The 14680-nt window shown below is 47.4% G+C and overlaps 1 protein-coding gene across 1 annotated transcript in view; it reads left to right on the top strand.

Annotated features, from left to right (window-relative positions):
- The window catches only part of THSD4 (thrombospondin type 1 domain containing 4), a 564456-nt gene that overhangs the window by 529300 nt on the left and 20476 nt on the right, over positions 1-14680 (top strand). Inside the window, exons 11-14 of the mRNA XM_032593610.1 lie at positions 3136-3408; positions 9697-9826; positions 10638-10842; positions 11392-11565. Of these exons, the coding sequence (XP_032449501.1) occupies positions 3136-3408; positions 9697-9826; positions 10638-10842; positions 11392-11565 (782 nt within the window). The remainder of the gene's footprint in view (positions 1-3135; positions 3409-9696; positions 9827-10637; positions 10843-11391; positions 11566-14680) is intronic.

Below are 14680 nucleotides of genomic sequence, written 5' to 3'. Positions count from 1 at the left end.
TCACAGGTCAGGCAGAAACCACCTGGCTGCATGGAGACAACAGGGTGTGTGCCCAGCCTATGGGGTGCCCGTGTTGTCCAAACAGCAGAATGACACATAGTCTGAGAAACCAAGTGCAGATGGCAGAATATTGAGGTTACTGAGGTCTGATGCTGATCGATAAGGCAATTGGACAGACTACTTGAAATCATATAAGGTGATGATGACTGATAAGCCTGATGAGTCTCAGCTGATCGATAGCATGGGATTGATGACCTGGGACAGGCAGGCCCAGAAGGAGTCAGTTGTAGAAAGTTGGTGAGGAGGGGCATTCTGGGAGTCGGCTTTACCCTCCATGAACTCAAATTCAGCTCTGCTGGTTTCTGCTGGCTTGCTTCAGACAAGTCAGGAACTCTCTGAGCACATCCCCAGTCTACAAAATGGTGAGGGGAAAAAACCCTACACTCCCAGGATTTTTTTGGAGGCGACAGGCAGTGGAAAAGGATTGAATATCAGGTATCCATCCCGGCACGGTGCCCAGTGTATGCGAGGTACGCAAAAGATTTTAAAATGTTTTTGTCTGGTAGCATTTTAGTCTCACTTATAGCGGGATGACTAGTCTTGATTCTGTTGATTTAAACTGCATATAATTTAAGCCATGAAATATTTTAAGTAGCCAGCTAAATAAGAAATACGGGTGAAGGGTGGGAGAGCCCTAAGTTTTAACCGGATTCTACAGTAACTCTGGGATCTGCCTCCTTAGTTTGTATCGAACTTGAACAATATTCGGTCAAAATAGAAATATATAAAATAAGATACAAGTGCTCCATAACTGGCCAAACTTGGAAGCAACCAAGATATCATTCGTTAGGTGAATGGATGAATAAGCTGTCTGGTACCTCCAGACAGTGGAATGTTATTCAGCACAAAAAGAAATGAGCTGTCAAGCCATGAAAAGACGTGGAAGAAAGGTCAGTGCGCATTATTAAAGTGAAAGAAACCGATCTGAAAAGCCTCCACGCTGCATGATTCCAACCATACGACATTCTGAAAAAGGCAAAACTATGAGGACGTTGAACAGGTTCCCAGGGGCAAAGGGGGAGGGAGGGACGAACAGGCAGACGGAAGATTTTGAGGGCAGTGACACTATTCTCAATGCTACCGTAATGGTGGGTACATAGCACTACACATTTGTCGAAACCCATAAATTGTACGTCACCAGACTGAGCCCTGATGTAAACCATGGGCTTTGGGTGATAATGGTGTGTCGATGCAGGTTCGTGGATGGCAACAGCTGTCCTATTCTGGTGCAGGATGTTGATGGGGGAGGCTGTGCGTGTGTGGGGCCAGGGTGGATATGGAACCTTTCCACTTAATTTTGCTGTGACCCTAAAACTGCTCTAAAAAAAAGAATAAGGTCTATGAAAAAAAAGAAAAGGTAATATGCCCCGACCTCATCCCTCCCACCCCATCCCAAGAGGGAATATCTCTTTACAACTTGGTGGGATTCCACACAGCCCTTTCCTGTGCACATAGAAACACGCTTACAGCCCCTTGGAACCTTTGCCTGCAACCCAAGTGTACAAGGGACATTGCATGCTGGGCTTTTCCAGAAGTCTAACTGAGATCTCACCTCAACTGCAAACCTATTTGAAACTTGTAGAAAATTCGATCTCAGTCAATATGGGGGCCCCCCACACACCCCTGATAGGAGTGAAGATCACTATGAGTAAGGTCTGCGGTGCTCAGGAAGCCCCAGCCCCCTGACTCCACCCTCTCCTCGCCTTGGAAATACTTCTCCCTCTCCCTGTGTCTCTCAAAAAAATGCTTTCCACCTTTCCCTCCTTTCTTTTCCTCTTTTCCCTTGACTGGCTGGGTATCTGGGCCTCCTTATCCTTCCTGAGAACTCAGGCTTTCACTGTAGGAAGGAAGAGCTGTTAACTTTCAGCAGCTTGTACTCTCTCTCCTGCAAAACTCCGAGGCCAGAAAACCTAAGGGCTTGGCCACTTGGACTGGGAGAGGAGGAGGAACAGACGCAAGGGGCAGAAAGCAGATTTAATCTCCGGAGGTGTCCAGCCACACCTCTGCATGTATGTGTATGCAGGCTAAACTCTGGCGTGCTTTTTCCTCTCGTCAAACAACAGATCGGTCATCTTTCCATATCACAACATACATTTTCTCCGTTTTTTTTTTTTTGTTCCATTCTTTTTTTTTTTTTTTTTATTTTTTTTTTAAACGTTTATTTATTTTTGGGACAGAGAGAGACAGAGCATGAACGGGGGGAGGGGCAGAGAGAGAGGGAGACACAGAATCGGAAACAGGCTCCAGGCTCTGAGCCATCAGCCCAGAGCCTGACGCGGGGCTCGAACTCACGGACCGCGAGATTGTGACCTGGCTGAAGTCGGACGCTTAACCGACTGCGCCACCCAGGCGCCCCTGTTCCATTCTTAAAAAAAAAAAAAAAAGGTAACCTAGCATCCCTTCATGGTTGTAGCCTGATGGTTTTTAACCAGGACCCTGGTGGACATTTAAATCCACTCCATTGTTTGGCTATTTCAAATAACGCTTTACTAGCCATGGTTGTACATGCAGCTTTATGCAAAAGAATGGGAATATTTGCACGATGAATGTCCTAGAAACTGAATCACTAGGTCAGGAGGCACGTGCGTGTAAAACGAGGGTGGATGTGACCAAATTGCCCTCCAAAAATTTGTGGCTATCTACCCTCCCCTTCCCCGGTGTATTTCCCTGTACTTTCCATGAGGGGTTTAGGGATTTTAGGGTCTCCAAAGTTTCTGATACTTACTGTCAGGCTAATAACGTTGTGGTGGTAGTTTTTGTTTTCGCATGTGGTTCTTTAACTATGAGTGAAGTTGAGCGTTGTTGTGTGACTTTTGGCTGTTTGTATTTCTTTTTACATGACTTGCCTCTTCCTGGCCCTTGCCTGCTTCTCCTCCTGAGACATCCGTCTTTCTCTCATTCGCTTTTAATAATGGTTTGGATATTAGGGAAATGAGCATCTGCATGTTTTAAACACATGTGTTGTGAATTAGAAATGGTGGCATTCTGCATAATCTCTAATGTTGAAGGGATCTCCTCCGTGGGACTCAGTGTCCAGACCGATTTCTCTTCTGTGTGTGCACCTGCCTCTCCTAGGGGAGCCCTTCAACGGCCAGCTGGTAACGGATGGGAGGAGCCAGGAGGAGCGAGAAGAGAAAGAGAGGACCGAGGAGAAGGAAGGAGATGGTGGGGTGCCTGAAGTATTCACCTCAGGATCAGCGCAGGCCTTCCCAGTCAGGCATCCCGATGGATTTTCTCCCCATCGACCGGACGATTTGGTGCCGGCGGCACCGCAGTCCCCACGGCGAAGCCGGGACCACAACTGGAAGCAGCTCGGGACCACAGAATGCTCAACGAGTTGTGGGAAAGGTGAGCTCGAGTGTGGGCCGGGAGGGTGTCCGCAGATCCCTGCCCCCCCCCCGCCCCCGCCCCCGGTGAGGAACGCGTAGCTGGGCTCGAGGCACGCGGCAAACCCTCCCCTCCTTGAGCTTGACTGTGGGATTGGTCACTGGTGTGACATTGTGTTGAGGCTCCCCAGGACCCCCCCCCCAAGCCTGATGATCCCCAAGAAGGACATGCAAGACTCAGAGAAGCTGCCATGCTTGCAACTTTTACAGTGAGAAGATACAGACGGGCATCATCAGAGGGAAAACGCGCGTGTGGCCAGGTCCAGGAGAAACCAGGGGCCAGCTTCCAGGTGTCCCATCCCAAGACAGTTGCACATGGATGCATTGAATTCTCCCAGCAATGAGGGGTGACCGCAGGAGCCAAGTAATGCCAACCGGAGAAGCCCCCCGAGCTTTGGTGTCCAGGGGGCTTATTGTGGCTCAGTCGCATAGGCACGTAGCCCCCACGTTACCGACATTGGCACCCAGAAGTCAAACTGAGAGACAGGACATGGCCCGAGACCTCAGGCACAGAAAAATAGGCACTCACCCGAATCGCATTGTTGGCATAAACTCTCTTGTCACACTGATACAGCGTGGTCCCAAGACATAGAGAAACACCCCTGTCAGCCGGATATTCCACGGGCTCAAGGGGCCGGTCCTGAAGATGGGCCTTTCTTTGGAGTGTGCAGGGTCTGAGCACCCTGAGTTAACCCTCTCCTGCATGCCACACTCATTAATGGCCACAGAATGTGCTCACAAAGTGTAAGGTCACACAAATACCAGACAAAACTCATTCTCACATCTGAGATTCCGGAAAAAAGCATGCTGACTGGGCTTGAGGTGTTAGCTGGCTTTCAGGCTCACCAGCACTCACAGCTCTCTCCTTTCTGTAAAATCCTCATCCTGTATCATCCCATTATCCCGACCCCGTCGGCTGAGACCCCAGAGACAAGCCTGCAGCCCAACGTCGCCAGCTCTGTGGACTCCTTGCAGGAAGGGAGACCGCACACCAGAGGGCACACGGGGCATCTCCCTAAACCAAAGAAAAGAGAAGAGTTACAGGACTGGGGAGAAGAGTGGATGGTGTGCAGGTGAAATTTACGTAAAGCTGGTCGTGATAGGCTCAAAACAAAGCGTGGCTGTGTGCGAGCGGGTCAGTATCAGTCTCGGTCTGAACTGTGAAGGCGATCCAGGGCCCTGTTTCCTGGAAAGCCCCAAAGCTAAGGTAGATGTGGAATGTGGTGTCCAGAAACCCCTTCTCAAACCTGTGGCACCTGGTTGGAAATGGATGCTGTTTCCCAGTTTCAAGGTGGCCTAGATCCCCAGGGCAAGGATTTGCCTGTGACCATCCAGGAACTGTTTTCCAGGGATACCAAATGCATAGTAATAGCCTTCTGTTTGTAATGAAGTCCTATTGGTGACCCTGGAAGAGCTGTGCTTTGAGGGGAGGTTACCACAGAAACGGGGAGACTGTATCTCAGAAAGTTTCTGCGGACAGGAAACTGACACACTGAGAATATTGGTTTGGGGACATTTTTTTTTTTTCTTTTCTTCAAGAGGCTTGTACCTGAAGGCACAAAATCCGGAAACTTTGACAGAATTTGTGCATGGAAAAGCCTTTCGCCACCGCCTCAAAGCCTTTATCTTTTTCCCAAGCACATTGGCTTAGTGGCTTTTGAGAATGGGATTTGGGTGTTCTTCACGGGAGCTGGAGCCCCTCCCGCCTGGAACCCCACCAGTCCCATGATGACCGACAACCGGAGAACTGATTTATGGGGCTGGTATTGTGCAGGTTTTATCGTGCTTTTACTTAGTTGATGTGCAAAGAACGTGGACTGGAGATTCGCCGGGCTAACCTCTTTTTCAAGCTCTGTGAGGAAAAATCAAATGCCTATAGAATGTGTCTTAACAGAGGCAGAAAGCTAGAGATGATTACACATTAAGGCCACAACCACTTTAGTGAGGACCCATCCATGAATCTGAAGAGGTGAGCAGTACAAAATGCAGGTGACGTAGGAACTCAGGGTCCAAATGTGTTCTTACCAAATACTCTGTAGTTAGTGGTATGGTGCCCACTAGAGGAACTGTTTACATTTGTGCTAGGTAAAAACGAGGGAAAGTTATAAAAATAAAAATTGTTGTCATGTGGTTTTATATCAAGGATGGCACGTATGGGAGATTCTCTTCCCTTTCACGTCCGTAAAGATCGCCTGGCCCAGCCTTTCCAGGAGGGTGAGATGTAGCCTTGTCCAGAGACCTTTCGGTTTTGCCTCGGGGACTTCATAGGATAAGAACATAGCTGTGCCATTTGCCAGCTGCCCCTTCATGCTGCTCACACGGTCCTGTGTTCACTGAATAGATGCCACTTACCCTGGTGGCCATTCAACAGGTCTCTTATCTGCTCTCTACCAGGCATGATGGAGGGACCCATCTCCAAAGATTCTGGTTATCTTCCCCCCAGCCAACCCCAGTCTGTGTGATCCGCACGGAGATAAAAAATCTGCCTCCCTTATTATTCTCTGGTATGGAGCCAGCAAACTGTTTAGACCTGCTGAATGAGCACAGATACATCTCCTCTGGGAAGCCCTTCCCAATTCTGCAAGGTCCCACTTATTCCATGGGACCTCCCGGCAATTCAGGACACATTTTTGTCCCAGCTCCGTGTGGCCTAGCGGTCCCCCCGCATGGACACACACTTTGCGTTGCCTGCACCTGGGATCGTACCAAGCACGCACGGGGGCACCCCTCAGGTGATTCTTGAATTAACGAATATATTGTCACCACATCTCAAGTGGGGTGTAGACAGCTTTTAGAAAGCATGTAAGAGTGGCTTTTACATCTTCATTATATCTTAGATACGCAAGGCTAGTGTTGCCTTACTTGTGTTTTATCCGTAGCTGAAAAAGCGTGGATTTATGTATTCGAAACTGAAGAATCTTTTTCTCTAGATTTCCATATTATCTTGTTTAACGTCCTTAATAGAGTCTTTCTCTTTTGCATTGTGGACCCACACACACATATACACACGTCATCTGCCCCTCGGATGCCCGGGATGACGTGTGCATTCTCTTCTTTACCCTGATAAACAGCACGGCTTGTCCAGTCAAAGAGACACGGAAGACGTGCCTCGGAAATCAAACGAGAGCAGAGATGTACTGTCCCCCACCCCCGCAACTTGTACTCCCAGCCCCTTTGCTCTCCCTCGTGACAAATGGCAGCAGCCGGGGGTGCCCCTCCCTTGGCTCCCTGGAAGGTTTGCTCCCAGCAGGCAGCAGTGGCCACACCTGCAGGACAGACGAGGCAGCGTGGATGCGGCAGTGTTTTGCTCAGCAGTAGTGACAGATGTGCTGGGACCAGGACCTTCTGGGCCTACTGGTGCCGCCCAGCTCTTTTATACACAACACAAATCCACGCCCCCTGCAACCTCACCACTTGTCCCTACACAGACCTCCTCCGGTCCTGGTGGAGCTCACCAGACCACACGTTTCCACAGGTTTCGTGTGAAAACCTCCCTTTTGGGGAAGTGCTTTCAGCATCACGATATCACCATCACAGAGAGGGGCCCCGCCCCGAGCATCCCAGATGGCTTGTACTCCATCCAGCATTTTGCCCAGACCTCTGGTCAAAATTTTGGCTTGGCCCCGTTGATTCCTAGGGTACCACGACTAGGGTGATTTAATTTTTTTCTTGCTCCGTATTTTGTGCCTCTCTCCGCAGTGCCTCACCGGCCTCTATATACTGTCCCCTGAATTCACTGACTTGCCTCAGTTACTCATTTTGGATTACCTGCGGCACCGTCCCCTCCTCCAGGATAACAGAGTCCTGTTTTGATCAACACACACAACACAAAACCCAACTAAAACGATCCCGGGTTTTCCCTGCTGCCTGAAGCCCAGCCAGCACCTGACCTCACCACCCCATTCTTGCTTGCCAGCAATTAGAGGCATAATTGAATGGCACGCTGTACAGTGAAGAGATGGCCAGGTGCCATTTTGAGTAACAGTCCCCCTCTCTGCGGAGATCAACAAAGAAAGAAACCATTGTGGTCACCGGAGTCACTAGAGCTCTGGTGCCTTCTCACCATCAGAGAGAGAGAGCCTCTGAACCCATGTCCTCGACCGAACACGGGAGCTGCATGGTGGACAAGCGCTCTGTAAAGGCCGTAAGGGGTTGGGGGAGGCAGGCAGTGGCCATGTGCTAACAGCCCTAAGCAGAACCCATCTCTCCGAGGCACAGAGCATTCCTATGGTTACCTGCATCCTTCTAGCTGAAGATATTAAATTGCCCCCTCATTTGCGTGCCGTGTGGTTGGAATAGTTACTTTTGCTTTCCAGTTCACAAACTTGCTAGCAGAAAAGTTAGACCCACATGGTCCGAAGGGATAAATAATAAGATTTTTACTTAATCTCTTAATAGCTGGGTCCCAAATGGATACCCTGCAAGGCATGAATGGAATCTTATTCATCTTTGTGAAGTGAGCACGATGTGCTTCATGTTCGTTGAATTTAATTAAAAATCTCTTCTTAAAGGAAGCAGGTATGTCACTAGACAAAACTCAATTCCACAAAAATTGTTTGCTTCCTATTAATTAAATTAATTTAAGGGAAAAGTCAGTACTGCTTTTTTACTGAGCTAACAATTATACTTAATTGAGACATGATTTTAAATAATGGTCTCAAGGAATAGCCGCATTAGAAATTTTTACTAGCAGAGTGGTTTTGAAACACATGACCATTTCAGATTCAGAACTGTCTTACAAACTGTCGGGTTTCTTACGAGAACTTCCCTCTGGCTCGGTCATCACACAAGATCAGCTGAAACAAGCATTGACACACTTTTCACGGCTGATGAAATATTGCGACCTTTATGTTAAAAGTTATCCCTCCAGTTTCAATTAAATTGTAGCAAGTTGGAAGTTCAGAAACTCTGAACGCCTGGCCAGTTAGCAACAGAGCTAAGACAGAGCTGTAGAATAAGTGATAGTGTTCCGCCCAGCAGGAATTGTGTAGTGGCCTCGACTGGGGGTTGGCTGAGGGGACAGGCAATTATTTGTGAAGAAGCATCTTATTTTTCAGACCGTTGCTTGGCCTGATGACATTTCTCTTTGTACACCTTCACTAGTAATACTCCAGGGCTGCCACCAGGGAGCAGCAGAGAGAGGAAGGCAGAATTGAAAGGGCTTTTTTTGAAAGCGACAGATCTCACTTAAAAAATTCTGACTTTCTCTCCAAGACAGATTTATCCACATGAAGCCAGTGAAACTCAGCTGTGTATTTCACACAAAACAACAGGGGTGTCTGGGTGGCTCAGTCGGTTGAGCGTCTGGCTCCTGGTTGCAGCTCGGGTCATGATCTCACGGTTTGTGACTCTGAGCCCCGAGTCTGGCTCCTCAGTGACAGTGCAGATCCCACTTGGAATTCTCTCTCTCTGCCTGTCCCATTCTCTCTCTCTCATTCTCTCTCAAAATAAATAAAAACTTTTTTTAAAAAGTGTTTAAAACAAAACAACAAAAACCCTGAGGAAGTTAGTATGATTTTTTGTAGCAAAGTAATAAAAACAAATATTAGATCTCTGATAAGTAGCCATTCAGCATTGTTATTGAGCAGCTGTTATTCTGCTAGGTACTGGGATTACAGGGATGGACAAGAATGAGTTTTGTCTCTGAGAAGCTCACTGTCTCATGGGAAGCAGACATCCACTCAAATACCTAAAAATACCATTGGATCAGTACTTTATTCGGGGAATGTGTGAGATGCTTTACAAAGGGGAAGCCAGCTGCTCCTCTAGCCTGTCTTAAATCTTCCTACTTCTCTGCTTCAGCCTGCCTCTTCATCATACAGGCACACGTTCAGCTGCCTGGACGGCCCCCTCCCTCCAAGACACATGTGCACACAGCTGCCCAAACCCAACCATTCTCTAGGATCCAGCTGGGGCTTCTGGGACCCTTTCTCTGTGATGTCTCCAGAAAACCTGCAAACGGTTATTACTAGTGCTCACAATCTCTCTCCTGCCTAGTGCTATCTTGAACTGTTACGAAAACTATTTTTGCCTGCCCCTAGCAGCTGTGTCCGCAAAGAGATCGTAAGCTCTCCAAGGGCAGTGACTATTCCTACCCTTCTTTGCACCCACAGTGCCTGGCGGCCCGTGTGTGTGCATATGGATTGTTCCGTTTCTGTGGCCTCTCTTCATCGGTACCTGGGTATCTCTGTGCATCTCCACCATTCAAGTGTGCGGGACGGTCCCTCAGAAGTTCTTCTTGTGTTTGCAGGATCGCAGTTCCCGATTTTTCGCTGTGTACACAGAAACACCCACGAAGAGGTTCCCGAGAGCTACTGTGACTCCAGCATGAAGCCGACCCCCGAGGAGGAACCCTGCAACATCTTCCCTTGCCCAGCCTTGTAAGATGGCCTCTCGGTGCAGGTGGCCTTTTGTCGGGTCACTTCTACTTGCTCGTGCATAGGACCTCAATCGCAGATACAATCCGGTTTTTAAACCTGTGTACATCTGATTTAGGAACATGAGACTTGGTCTGTGCATAAGCTGCAGTCTGTTCAACACGCGCACCTGTCTCGGGATGCACACAGTTAACTTGCAGCCCTGACCAGCCAGCCTTTGGTAATTAGGAGCAATTACGTTTTAGCCTGGCGAGGAAAGGAGAGAGGGAAGCAGAGAATTACAGTCCAGCGTGGTCAGTGTGGTAGGTGAGCTGTGTACACAGAATAACGCGAGTCACAAAGACAGCAGCCAGGAGGAGTCGGGTAAAGAGTCTCAGGAGAGGTCCGGGGCTGGCTATTGAATGATAAATAGGACACCTGCAGAAGGAAGGACAGGGGAAGGGCCCTAAGAAGGGTCCAAATGTAATCTTCAAAGTAACAGATACATTCTCATAGGTAATGAGCATGCGCCCATGTCTTATTTAACTGAATGACAAAGCAGGGAGACAGGAGAGGATTGTGAAACTGACGAGTAACTAGGAAAAAAAAAAAAAAAAAAAAGGAATACTGGAAAAAGATTTCTAAGTTCCAAAGTGGGTTACTTTCCTTTACGGAGCCCGATGGCCCTTGGGCCGACCATTAAGAATGCTCTAGGACGAGCCTCACCCGGAAGGATTCTAACGGTTCCGTGCAGGCTGGCTCGGGCGGGGTCTGGCTGTCTTCCTGCGGACCGACGCTGACCCGTCCCTGTCGCTCTCTGTCATTCCCGAGCTAGCTGGGACATCGGAGAGTGGTCTGAGTGCAGCAAGACCTGCGGCCTGGGCATGCAGCATCGCCAGGTTCTGTGCCGCCAGGTGTATGCCAACCGCAGCCTGACGGTGCAGCCCTACCGCTGCCAGCACCTGGAGAAGCCCGAGACCACCAGCACCTGCCAGCTCAAGATCTGCAGCGAGTGGCAGATCCGGACAGACTGGACCTCGGTACGCGGGGCGGGGCGCTCACTGCCTCCCCACCCCCACCCCACCGCCCCGCCCCCACCCCGAGACCTATCAGGACATCCCTGAGGTCTCCTGGAGGGAACCCGTCCCGAGTGGTTCCGGGAGCACTTTTGTGCAACCCGCAGAATAGACCGATGGCTTGGGAGAGTGTCCCAGCCACCCACGGCCAACCTGAAGGGTGAACCCACGCGAGTCACGTGCATACGCGTCTCATCGCTCTCGCGTGTCCTGAGAAGCCAGGTCCTTCCCGTCTTGCGCCCCTGTTTTACAGATGACAGAACTGAGGCCCAGAGCAGCAGAGTAGGCAGGACATCCGAGAAGGTCTTAGGGAAAAAACTTGTGAAGTGTTCAGGGCTGGGATCCCCCTCCCCTCGGACAGCACTGCGTGGCGGGGGAGGGGGAAAGAGGAACTCAGCCACACAGTGGGTCCCCTGCTCAGGTGGCAGGTGACCAGGATGAGGGCACCACAGCTAGAGAGGCCCCCGGAGGTAACACCACCCATTCCACTGACGTGATCTTGCTGTGTTTTAGTGCTCAGTGCCCTGTGGGGTGGGACAGAGGACTCGAGACGTGAAGTGTGTGAGCAACATCGGGGACGTGGTTGATGATGAGGAGTGCAACATGAAGCTGCGGCCCAACGACATTGAGAATTGCGACATGGGGCCCTGCGCGAAGAGCTGGTTCCTCACCGAGTGGGGGGAAAGGGTGAGCATGGCGGCCGCACACTGGGTTCTGGAGCCGGGCCCAGGGTCCACGTGTTACCGGGCGCCCCAACACCACCAAGACAAATCGCCCGCGAGAAATTACTAGACTTACTAGAAACCACGAGACTTACTACAAGTTACTAGACTTACTAGAAATTACTAGGATTACTAAAAATTACGAGGGTAATTTCTGACTTTGGGGAAAAGGCCCAGAGACGACCTCTCGCAGGCTTTCTATCCTTATAGGAAGACCGAGGGGCTCCAAGAGGGAGCACTGGGTGTGAAAGAATATTAGTTCTCCTTTGCACCCCAATGAATATTAAATAGTGAATTTACTATTGGATTTCTAGCCATCCCAGAACTCCTTTGTGTTCAGAGTAAACTGGGCAAATTTAGTGCACAAGCAGATGAATAAAAAGAATGACGCTGGGCTTTCATTTTTCTGTAGGGAAGACTTTTTAAAATAATGTTGGATGGGGGCACCTGGGTGGCTCAGTCGGTTAAGCATCTGACTCAGTTTCAGCTCAGGTCATGATCTCACGGTTTCGTGAGTTCAAGCCCCACATCCGGCTGTGCACTGACAGCTAGGAGCCTGCTTGGGTCTCTCTCTCTCTCTCTCTCTCTCTCTCTCTCTCTTCCTCTCTCTCTGCCCCTCCCCTACTCACGTCGTCTCTGTCTCTCTCAAAATAAATAAATAAACTTGAAAAAAAAATTTTTTAATAACGTTGGATGAAAATAATTTTTGTCAAATATACATAAAACCTTCAGCTAAAATATCGGTTTCCTATAATATAAAAGTTTATGATACAAACACAGAATTTATGATACCAATTTAAGTTATGAAACAAAGGAACAAAATAGCTTGAAGTCTGGAGCACTTAAACCCTTTTAATCCTTAATCCATTGTATGTAACCTCATGAAGAATATGCAGTGCTCAAGGTAATAAGTTCTTCTATGAATATCCAATGACTTGTAAGTCCAAACAGACTGGAAACTTAGAAATTTTTCTGAAGGTTCACATTCCCTAGAGCAAATGAAAGTTTCAGAATGCTTGTGTAAAGGCTAAAATAGCTGAAATTATTTTCTCAGGAAATGCTTCATCTTGATCAATCATTATTCTAGAATGCAAAGAAAATTATTTACAGAAAACAATGTAGTTAATAATAGGCTATATGCAAAGATAGGCAATGCAAGACAACTGAGTTTCTAATGCATTTCAAATATTTAATCTAAAATATTTAATCATCATTCTTTTTTTAATGTTCACTTATTTGTTTTGAGAGAGAGAGAAAGAGAGAGCGCCACCCAGGCGCCCCTTAATCAAAGTTCTTATATGACTACACACTTAATAACTTACCTCCACTTAATAAAATAGTAAAAATGCCATTTTCTGCTTTTTTAATGTGCATTTGCAAACATTTTCTCTCACAGAGTTTTTCACTTAAATTATATGGATTTCCAGGGCATCTGGGTGGCTCAGTCAGCAGAGCATCTGACTCTTGATTTCACCTCAAGCCATGATCTCAAGGTTTGTGGGATTGAGCCCCATGTCAGGCTCTTCACGGACAGTGTGGAGCCTGCTTGGGATTCTCTCTCTCCCTCTCTCTCTGCCCCTCCCCCGCTCACACATGTGGGCTCTCTCTCTCTCAAAAATAAATAAACTTAAAAAAAAATAATATGTATTTCCAATTAAAGAGCTAATGTAGTTATGGACAAAAAATAATAACATTCACTTTTTCTGGTCATACAGTAACATATACTATTATAAAAAATATGAAAAAAATCAGAAAAGTATACCAATAATCTCTTCACTAGCAGATAATAATTTAAGATTTGTAAGCTTAAAAAAAAGCTACTGTCAAGCTTTTTCCTACTCATACATACCTTACATACATAGCTTTTTTTTTTTTTTTTTTTTTTCAGAGAGAGAGAGAGAGAAAGAAGATGCAAGCAGGGGAGAGGGGAAAAAAGAGAGAATTTTCTTTTTTGAGAGAGAGAGAAAGAGAGAGAGAGAGAGAGAGAGAGAGAGAGAATCTTAAGCAGGTTCCACGCTCAGCATAGAGCTCGACACAGGGCTCAGTCTCACAGCCGTGAGATCATGACCTGAACTGAAATCAAGAGTCAGAAGCTTAACCAACTGAGCCACCCAGGCGCCCTTTATACATATCTCTTTTGTACTCATTCATATTTGAAGGATACAAATCATAATACTACATATGTATAATCTGGTAGCCTTCCTTTTTCACATATGTATTAATTATAAACATGTTGATGGCATTAGAAACCTTTAAAGCATGACTTTTAATTAGACTCAGCTATTGTTTATCTACTATAACTGAATCGACCCCTATTCTTTATTTCCCTTCCAAAAAAGACTTGTCAATTTCCCTCTAATGTAAATTTACTTTGCATTTTAACATAAGTACTTGATGGATCTAACTCGTGCCTTAAAATTCTAAACGGAGGAAGGGGTGACCACTTCATTCTTCTGTTAGGAGAACTTTTTTGTTCTTTTTTGGAAAGATGTTTTAAGCCATGTGAGTTTAGTCCTGTGTTGTAAGAAATTTGGTTTATCTACCCCTAGAACGTGTCATTATTCCTGAATGTTTGTGCTTGGAGTAGATGAGTGGGAAGGGGGTGCAGGTGGCTTTAGGGAAAGTGCATTGGCTGTGGCATCACTTCCCCCAAGGGCTTATTTCTCATTATACCTTGAGCAAGCTGCTCTCTGACCCTCAGTTTCCTCATTGGTAACGTTGCTGAATGAGCATTCAGGGGTAACATATTCGAAACCATGACCTAGATGAGACTGGGACCTTGGAGTGGGCTTTTGAGTCACGACTTAGCCTCACAAAAAGGGTCAGACCCCAGGAATGACCAGCTGGTGGCAGTCTTTCACACGTGAGTAGTGGCTTTGTCTCACAATCAACCCTGTTGAGCTGTAGTCTCAACCACGCAATTTTTTTTGCAACTGGAAGAAACATGTGTTGAGCACTTAGTAATGCCAGGCATGAATGACATCCAGCTTCCATTTAATTAGCTCAAGTGGGAGAGATTAGAGAAAGTGTGAGTGAAGTTTACAAACACTTAAAGGATCCAGGACACATCCTATTGCCCG

This window comes from Lynx canadensis, chromosome B3 (assembly GCF_007474595.2).
Source record: "Lynx canadensis isolate LIC74 chromosome B3, mLynCan4.pri.v2, whole genome shotgun sequence".
Classification (NCBI taxonomy): domain Eukaryota; kingdom Metazoa; phylum Chordata; class Mammalia; order Carnivora; family Felidae; genus Lynx; species Lynx canadensis.
Note: the sequence above shows the minus strand (reverse complement) of the source record. Positions and strands in the feature narration are given on the sequence as shown.